General features: G+C 36.9%; 1 protein-coding gene across 1 annotated transcript; it reads left to right on the forward strand.

Annotated features, from left to right (window-relative positions):
• Positions 1 to 3976: 3976 nt before the first annotated feature.
• LOC125196921 (cytochrome P450 CYP82D47-like) lies at positions 3977 to 6947 on the forward strand. The gene is made up of 3 exons (XM_048095589.1): positions 3977 to 4299; positions 4544 to 5135; positions 6132 to 6947. The coding sequence occupies exons 1-3, from the start codon at positions 3977 to 3979 to the stop codon at positions 6750 to 6752; spliced, it is 1536 nt and encodes a 511-aa protein (XP_047951546.1). The 3' UTR covers positions 6753 to 6947.
• Positions 6948 to 10225: the final 3278 nt, after the last annotated feature.

Raw genomic sequence — 10225 nt, forward strand, 5'->3', positions numbered from 1 at the left:
TATATATATATATATATATTTTCGCGTTTCAACGCTTCGCAATTCGTTCTCATAAGTCGATCGCCTCGCATTCGGCGTTTGATGCCTCCAAGTTCGATATCATCACAAAATTTTCATTCACGGCACGACTTACAACTATGTATAGCAGCATGCTCAAGTTCATTCTCATAGATGTCGTTCATCACATATCACGAAAATCACAATTCATATAGAATTTCATAGAGTTTTATTCGTTCAACTCATAATGGTCTCAACATATAATCACTTGCATAACAACATTTATCATTTGTTGTGCATAAATCACATTTTGCAATTTCGCATGCATGCATAATCATCATTTTATACTCCATCGCAAATTTTCAAATATCACAACAACTTCCATTCGCTTCAACTTCCAATATTTCATAATTCAAATCAATATTCAAGAGATACTTGTTACCTCATTCATCGTGGTTGAGCGGAGACGAGTTGCGGTGTTGAGCCTTCGACGATTATCAATTAATCAATTTACACAAATTTCAGATTTCTAATTCAACAAGACTCTTGGGTCCAGAGCGGAAAGAACGATCGCTCTGATACCAACTGTAACGACCCGCCCATCTAGGGTATAATAAATGCGGCGAGCGTTAACTAGGCAGACTTAAATGCATCAAATATCATAGGCTAGGGTTCCATTTAAAAAGGGATTTAACCAAAGCATTTAATGAACAATTAAATAGGAGAAGAATAATGCTTTAGCAAAGAAATCCAACAAAAGGTTATCGCAATAAATGCTCATCAGAGTTTCCAAAATAATTCCAACTGTTTCATCCCAACCAAAAGATAACAATTTTTCATAAAATAGCGGAAGCGATCAAGAGAGAAGTGAGGCTATGTATGGAGACACAACGACACTTTAAGTACCAACAGATCATCTTATTATTTCCTACTCAACACCGCCGCCCGCTCGTCACCGCTCAACCTGCACATAGGGAAAACACATGCAGGGCTGAGTACTATAAACATACTCAGTGGACTCGTGCCGAAAACAGTTTTATCACAATTATAGTTATCATGCCACTTTCAAGTGTCCATCGGGATTTTAACTTTAGAAAGACCCGAGGCACCAAAATATATTCTTTCTCAAATATCACGGTCGCGCAACCATTTTTCACATCGACGTTTACCATATCCTCATTCTACATGACAAGGAATGCGGCCGCAATCCAGGTCACTAGACCGGCCAACCCGTACGCTGACACTCGGTCTAACATTGGTGTACACTAACCCAAGTAGAGTTTGCGGCTCTACAAGGATCCGAATTCGATTAAATCAATAGTGGCATAGCCACGAGGGATAGGCACGACAAAACAAATCAAGGCATGATAACACATATCTCATTCTCATCAATATCAGTTTAGGACAATGTCCTTATTTTAAAAGAAAGCCCACCTCGTCGGCTTAGCTCGATAGTATTCTCTTCTCCTCGTTTATCACGCTGAGAGCGTGAAGTATCACCTTTAAATTAGGCGTATCACAAATCAGTTTCAATCATTGATTTCAAAATCATGCATGTTCCCATGTTTCCCTTTTTCCCATCGATAAATCTTTAATATCATCATCCAAAATCAAGGTATGATTAGCATATCATTTTTATTCAAATAACAACTCCAAATTCACCATTAAATCGTGTTACGCATGAGTGTTCTACACACACAACACACGCACACGCACACCACACATGTGCATGCCGACCGAGGCGTGCACACACACACACACACGATCACGCACACACACACTCACACATCCATGAATCCCAAAATTCATCAATTTATTTCCCCTTCGCTCAATCTAAATGCATGTGGACTCAAGAACACCGATTGATCGGTAGAAGAAGAGAAGATCAAAAATTAAAATACCTTTTCCAAAAGAACGATCGGTAGAAACAAGTTATAGCCTTGATTCTTCAATAAACTCTTGAACTTCAACTTGAATTCTTCTCAATTGATGAAGAAATCTTGAAGAAAACTTGAAGAAATTTTAGAGAGAGTGTGGAGAGAGGTTTCGAAAATAATGGAGAGTGGGGGCGCCGGTTTTTGATCTCTAGGGTTAGGGTCTCTCTCTTATTTATAGAGTGTAGGATATAATATCTTTAATTAAATAAATTAAAGATTTTAGAAGATATGGAGAGATTTGATAGTAGAACTTGGCGTGAAGTAGGGGAGAAATAAGGGGAATTCGAAATTCTTGGCTATTTTATTAGCATATGATTTATTTCAAATATTTCACGGAGTAGAATAATATATCACGGAGCAAGAATTAAATAATTAAAGTCTTCCCAATTTAAAAGGAAAGTGGCGTGACTTTTTCATTCTCAAAAGGGATTTAGATTTCAAATCCTAATTCAATTAGGATATGGCAATATCTTCCTAGATTTGGCAAGATATGCTAGGATATATTAGCATATTTATATTTATTCATGGAATAGAATAAATAAGAGATCAATAAATAAATAATCCCTTCTCCCACAATATATGAGATTTTCGAAAATCTCATGGAAAAACAAAGGTGGAGTTTTCGAAAATTTCATCAACAAATAAGGAATATTCGGACTTTGGATTTAATTCGGATAACTATCCCAAGCAATAATTAAATCCAAGAAAAAATAGGATTTCTTCTCCAAATAAAATAGGAGGGATCGAATAGTTCCACATGATTAAATAGTGCTCCTATTTAATCCTCACTCATCCCTTAGGAAAAATAATCCACCACAATTATATTTCTCCGCATCAAATATTCACACCCAATCAATCATTTCTTAACTTCCTCTTCTTTTTCTCAACGCATTGACCTTTCAACGGCCATGTCATATTTTTCCCATCTTTGACTATTCAATAGCCACGTCAACATTTCAATAAGTTGACTATTCAACTCAATCTAAATTCTCATACGCAATTAGGTCACAAAGACACTATGCAATTAATTACTCATCAAATAATCCACATATCATAGCATTTAAGGCATTTAATGCAAAAATTTTATAACCCGAAAATTAGGGTTTGAAAAAGTGGGGCGTTACATCTAGTTGGACAGATGGAGTACTAGATTTATAGTAATTATGATAATTAATAGAAACCAGACAAAAATAAAATAAAATAAGACAACTAATGAGGATAGTATAATGTATTTTACCACTAGTACCACTAATTGATGTTTTTTTTTATTGTTACACGAAATTGGTTGACGTACAAAAACTACTAAAATTATAAAGATACAAGTGAAGCGTGAAATGTTATGGACATAGTTTATGTGGACGAGATAAATGACGAGATTGGCGTTATCAATATTTACGTATAAAACACCTTAGATTGGATTGTATAAACAAATCCATACGAAAAAGACAGCATAATCCCAAAAAGATTTATTCTAGATTTTAGTTAACCTAGTAGGTTATGCAATATTGTTATCCATAAAAGCTTCTTTTTACTGAGTAAATAGTAGAACTCATCAAAAGATCAGTCTTTTTAAGAGAAATAGATAATTTTGCTATAAAATTACACCATTTGCTTTCACAGCTAATATGGGTCATTGAGTCATTGACGGATTCCAATTACCAATACGTAGATCAATCCTCGGTCCGCATTAATTGGTACCGGTTGACTTGATACAGATTTTAAGAGATATTGTAATAAGTGGATGGAAAAAGTCAGTGGAATCTCTTTTATATATTATTTTTTTAATAAAATGTGTTGAAATAAGTTAGTGAAATGCGAAGTCAATTAATTAAAGTAAATTAATTAAAGTAGTAAACAGTAAGGGAGTCTATTAATTATAGACTGAGAAAAAGAAAATTGTTGCTAATTAATGGGGGGTGAAAAGAGTAGGAGAGATAGTTCATTTAAGTTGCTTTCACAACTATGTGGGACATTAAGTGCGAAACACATCTTTTAACTATTTATACAGTTGCATGATAGCTCAGGAATAAACAAAATTTTCGATGGAATTACTCTTACTACCCCAATGGTTTGTTGTGGTAGCTACTACTATAGTGATAATAATTTCTAGTTTCTACTCATTTTATCCATCAAAATATGGAAAGAAGCAAAAAGTAGCACCACATGCCGGCGGCGGATGGCCCATAATCGGACATCTCTTTCTTATAAGGGGGCCGGAGCCGCTTCACCTAACCCTGTCCAAAATGGCCGATCAAAACGGCCCGATATTCACCGTGCAGCTAGGCACACGCCGCGGCTTGATCGTGAACAGCCACGAGATGGCAGAGGAGTGCTTGAAGACGAACGACGTAGCCTTCTCGAACAGGCAGGGACGGAGCTAGCTTATAGCTAGCATGGGCAAGTGCCCCTCCTCAAATTTCATCATGCATAAATTATACTCTCTCATTCCCATTAAAAATGAAACGTTTTCCTACAATGGAAACAATACGATCTTTTTCATCTCTCTTACTTTATTTATCACTAATGGCCTCTCTTAAAACTCTTAAATTTAGCTTATGTATATTTTTGCCCATCTCCATATAAATTTCTGGTTTCGTCCCTGCAAACAGGCAAAGGACCGCCGCAATGAGCCTCATGGGCTACAACTTCGCCATGTTCGGCTTCAGCAACTACGGCGCCTACTGGCGCGAGATGCGGAAGATCGCGGTGCTGAGGCTCCTCTCCAACCGGAAGGTGGCGGCCCTGGCCTGGTCGCGGGAGGTTCAAGTGAGAGCGATGAACAAGCAGTGCTACAATTCGATGCCGAATGTGGATATGAAGAGGGTGCTGGGAGACCTGACGTTGAGCATGATGGTGAGGACAGTTGCGGGGGACGTGGAGGCGAGGATGGGGGAGGAGGAGAGGGAGAGGTGGAGGCGGAGCGTCAGGGATTTCTTCAAGATGATGACTGTTCACACCATATCCGATGCTGTTCCTTGTCTTGGGTGGATGGACAGATTCGGGAAGATGGAGAGGGCTTTCATTGATACAGGGAAGGAATTTGATACCATGCTGCAGGGATGGCTTCAGGAACATAAGGATACATGGAATGGAGCAAGGGAAGATGATGATTTCATGAACGAGATGTTGGATGCTGCACACACTGCTACTCAGGAGTTCCCTCACTATGATGCAGATACCATTAACAAAGCTATGTGTCTGGTACGTACTTGATACACTATAAACTACTTCCTCCGTGTTTCATGATATTTGAGTCGTTTCTTTTTCTGGTGAAACTTTTATTCTCTTTGCTACTTTATTCTCTTTTTTCTCTACATACTTCATTTTATTTCCTACTTAATCTCTATAAATGTACTCCCTCCGTCCCGGAGTATTAGACTCACTTCTTTTGGGCACATGATTTAAGGAATTGATATTTAAATAGTTAAAGTGGAGAGAGTAAAGTATGAGAGAGGGAAAAAGTAGGGGAGAGAAAAGAGAAAAAAGTAGGTGGAGAATAAAATAAGATAGATGTTTTTTGCTAAAAAAGGAAATGAGTCTAATATGTTGGGACATCCCAAAAAGGAAAGTTGGTCTAATACCTTGGGACGGAGGGAGTACCAACTAAGGTGGGATGAAGGGACTAATATTAAGTGAAAATTGAACATATATAAAGTTTCAAATAACGATCCACCTTGATAAAATGACGGAGGTTCATGTAGTTCCATTTAAAATCAATTAGTGATATGATTAGCAGACAGATGACTTATATATAAATTCCAATTCTCTCTTTGCATCCTTATAATTAAGTAATTTGTTAGTATTTTTGTTATGATCCATCAATTTACAAAATAATATCTCATTAGTACTCCCAATGTCCCACTCTAAGTGAGGAGTGTCCTTTGGGCACGAAATTTAAGAAAATCATATTTATTGAGTTAAGCAAAGAGAATAAAGTATGAGAGATGAAAAATAAGAGCGATAAAGATGGAATATAGTAAGAAAGAAAATAAAGTAAGAGAGAATGAATAAATTAAAGTAAGAGAAAATAAAGGCGTTGTTTTTGTCATATAAGGAAATCAATCACTTATTGTGGAAAATGCAAAATGGAAAGTAGATCACTTATAATTGAAAGGAGGGAGTACATGTTTTTCATTTTGGATAAGTGAATCTCCTATTCCAGTATATCTTAACATTCATATTCCATTATATATGCAGACAATGATAGTAGGAGGAAGTGAAACCACTGCCGCAGTTCTTACATGGGCACTAACCCTACTTCTCAACAATCGCCACACCCTCAAAAAGGCCCAAGAGGAACTAGACATTCACGTTGGCCGAGAGAGACTAGTAAACGAATCAGACCTCGAAAACCTAGCCTACATCCGAGCCGTGATCAAGGAAACAACGCGGCTGCAGCCACCCGTACCAGTCATCCCTCGAGAGGCCGGGGTGGATTGCCTGGTGGCTGGCTACCACATACCAGCAGGCACACGCCTCTTCATAAACAACTGGAAAATCCAACGCGATCCTCGTGTTTGGGCCGATCCTCTCGAGTTTAGGCCGGAGAGGTTTCTCACAAGCCACAAGGATATCGATTTTCAAGGCCTACACTTCGAGTTGCTTCCATTCGGTGGCGGCCGGAGGGTCTGCCCGGCCGTGTCTTCTGCTCGACGCTTTGCGGAGCTCGCCCTCGCGAGCTTTCTGCAGGGATTTGATGTGGACACGTCTTCTGGTGAACCCATTGATATGGCTGCTGGTTTTGGTACTACAAACATGATTTTTTCTCCAATTCAAGTCTGCCTCAAGCCAAGGATGAGTCCTATACATTATGCATGACTTGTTTATGTTCACATGTTATTTATTTTTGTCTTCTGCGTTGTCATACCCACATGTTTTCTGTAATAAACGATCGCCATCCGTCCCAACTTAGTTGAGTTGTATTCCATTTTAGGAAGTCCCAACTTAGTTGAGTCATATGTTCTTTCCAGGATGTCCCAACTTAATTGAGTCGTATTCCTTTTCCCTTCTATATATTTTACTCTCTTTTATCTTTCATACTTTATTTTCGCTCAGGTTTAATTTTATCATCATTTATTGCATTTAACACAATTTCTTAATTTTCGTACTAAAATAACATTCCAAGTTTCTAACTAAGTTGAGATGAAGAGAGTATTGGAAATCAATACTAGTAGTGATGTTCTCTTTAACAACCTGATTTCCTACAATTACTATCAAATAACAGCTACCTTCACCCGTCAAAACCTAATATGTTTTGCTATTTTTGTACATTCTTCATTTAAAAACACTTTTACATTATTCCATTTATTGTAATGGACCTGTACTCCATTATATTTATCTTCTCACATTCTATTATAAAATTATATATTTGAAAGTAGAATTCACAACCCACTTCTCACTAATTTTTAACAAAAACTAAATGATTTCTTAAAACACGTGTGAACTCAAAATGTGTATATGTATAATAGACGGAGGGAGTGTTTATCTAAACAGTATATTTAACATTAGTTTACTTTTAGTTCGATCGATGTTTAACTGGAGATAATAAATAATTAATCGATGATCAAAACACTAAAATCATATTAACATACAAACTTAAATTCTATTCTCTCCGTCAAATTTAAGATGACACTTTCATTTTTAGTTTATCCCAAATAAAATAATTCATTTCTATTTGTAGAAACTTTATCTCTCCATTCTTCAATGACTGCACGAAACTACTTTTTCTTTACCTAATTAAATATTCAATCATCTTTGTCTCTTTATATAATATTTACACCTACATTTTCTATCTTCAATTAAATATATTAATCAACAACTCCTAAAATTCTGCGTCTACTAAGAAATGTGTCATCTTAAGCATTTAACTTTATTCACATTAATTGTTTTTATTCTACTTTTATGTAACGAGCCATTTAGGAAAAACGGTTAAAGTCAATGATAAACAACATAAACCAAATGGAACATTGTCATTGTTAAGGGTGGAAAGTCATGTAGGTTGGGTTGTTATTAGGGTTGTTATCAGGTCAACCTGATAAGAACCAAATACGATAAGACCTAACTCGAATTCGACATTTTAAGAAAATTCTCCACACGAAACCACCCAACCTACAACCTCAAATCAAACAGAATCTACACATGACATAACGCATGAAGAACATGATATAATTGTTGACACGATACAATAACAATCCGAACATGATGCACATGATTATCCATATGATCTTCATCAACTCCATATGGATATATCTTTTGTACCACAAGAGGTCTCCACCATCTCGTTCTAAGCTTACAAGGAAAAAGCTTTAGACAGGAGTTGTAAAGAAGAACTTGTTGCTTTACATTAAATTGCTTTGGTTTAATTGCATCTACGTTAATTCTCTTCGTCTTCTGTTTATAAAGACCCAAACTCATATAAGTATCAAACCTGAGTTCATCGAAGTTATTAAGATCCAATTTCCCCTCTCTCTGTCGTCGCCTCATAGTCAGGATTCAGAGTCTACAAGACCCAAATGACAAGCTTTTACAGTATACCAACTCTAACATCTTGTTGATGAATAATGGTCTTAGTCGACGATTATCAATAAGTTAGGTTGGGTTCAACTTCGTTTCGGATTCTTGCTCTTGAACAATAGAACTTGATGTTTATATTATACGACTTTGGGTTGTTTCTACGGTGTTGTTTTTTACCTGGTTTGGTCGTTTTCATCTTTGAAAAATTTTACACTCAGATCTTGCGTTTTAGTATTTTGTTCTTCCGCAACTTCTGATTTCTACGTGACACCGTCGATAAAAACCTGGATAATACACTTTTTATTTGATTTAACTAACAATTACTCCCTTCGTTCCATAGTAATGGAAGCGTTTCTCTTCGGCACGGAGATTAAGAAAAAGTGTGTTATGTGAGTTAAGTAAATGGAGAATAAAGTAGAAAATTAAAAAGGTAGAGAGATGAAGAGAGAAAAAAAGTAAGAGAGGGTAAAGTAGGTGTGGAAAAATGTGTTACTTTTGCTAAAAAGGAAAATGACTCCATTACTATGGAACGTATAAAGCAAAATGACTCCATTACTGTGGAACTGGGGGAGTATTAATTTAGTTATTTCATTTTTTAATTAGATGGAATCAACAAATTCATTATTGACTATATCGACAATTTAAATATTTTAATAAGATTCAATAAAATACTTTTTCTCAACATAAACATAAATTTTAAAGACTGTTCCATAGTGAAATTGTTGAGATTTGATCGAAGATTGATAAGAACGAAACAAGAAACTAGAAATAACACACGCGGTTTACGTGGTTCGGCAATTTGCCTACGTCCACGGAAGGGATGAGATGTTTATTACTTCACTCTTTCGGTGGATTACACAGAAATGGAAACAAGAAGATGAAAACTCTCTCGAGCTACTGCACTCTACAATGGTGAACTCACAGCTTGTCCTTTTCTTCCTTCTCTACTCACACTCTCTGTTTCTCGTAGTTAGTTACAATGAGGCAACTGCCTTTTATATCACACTTGTAGAGAGCTCAAGTTAGTTACCAACTGTCTCCTCCTCTCTCAAGTCTTGATCCCATGCAACTCACTATCATGCACCATCAACCAATGAACCAATGAACGAGCCAAATGCTCACTCCATGCTCATGCATGTCTCGGCCGCATCCTACAATCTCCACCTTTTAATGCCCCTTTTTCCCTCTCAACCATGGTGTGCCACTCCTTAAAGAACTTAAAAGCTTCTGATTTTTCCTTCAAGATCTTAAACCATAATTTTCTGGAAAAATCATCTATTATGGTGATAAAATATTTACCTCCATTCATTGTAGGTGGCTGAGATGGACCCCATATATCACTGTGGGCATACTCCAGAATTGATGTGGAGGTATGCTTAGCTTTTGGAAAAGGTTGCTTAGTGCTTTTCCCCAATGCACATTGCTGACAATTCTTGATGCTTCCACTCTCCTGAGCCTGAATGACTCCCTTCTTAACCAGCTGCATCAGCCCTTTCTGACCTAGATGTCCCAGCTTCACATGCCAATTTTTCATATCAGAGACCACTGATTCAGTAACATCAGAGCTGCCTGTGATCACTTGTGCCTCCAAGTAGTAAAGACTTCTTTTCTTGATAGCACTCGTAACAACTCTGGAGCTTTTATAAATCTGCATATGATCATTTTCAGACTTGAATCCATAGCCTTTAGACTGCAGAACACCCAGAGACACCAAATTTCTCTTGATCTGAGGTATAAATCTGACTTGAGTCAGCTTGATGATTGACTGATCCCTCAAT

This window comes from Salvia hispanica, chromosome 1, assembly GCF_023119035.1.
Source record: "Salvia hispanica cultivar TCC Black 2014 chromosome 1, UniMelb_Shisp_WGS_1.0, whole genome shotgun sequence".
Lineage (NCBI taxonomy): Eukaryota > Viridiplantae > Streptophyta > Magnoliopsida > Lamiales > Lamiaceae > Salvia > Salvia hispanica.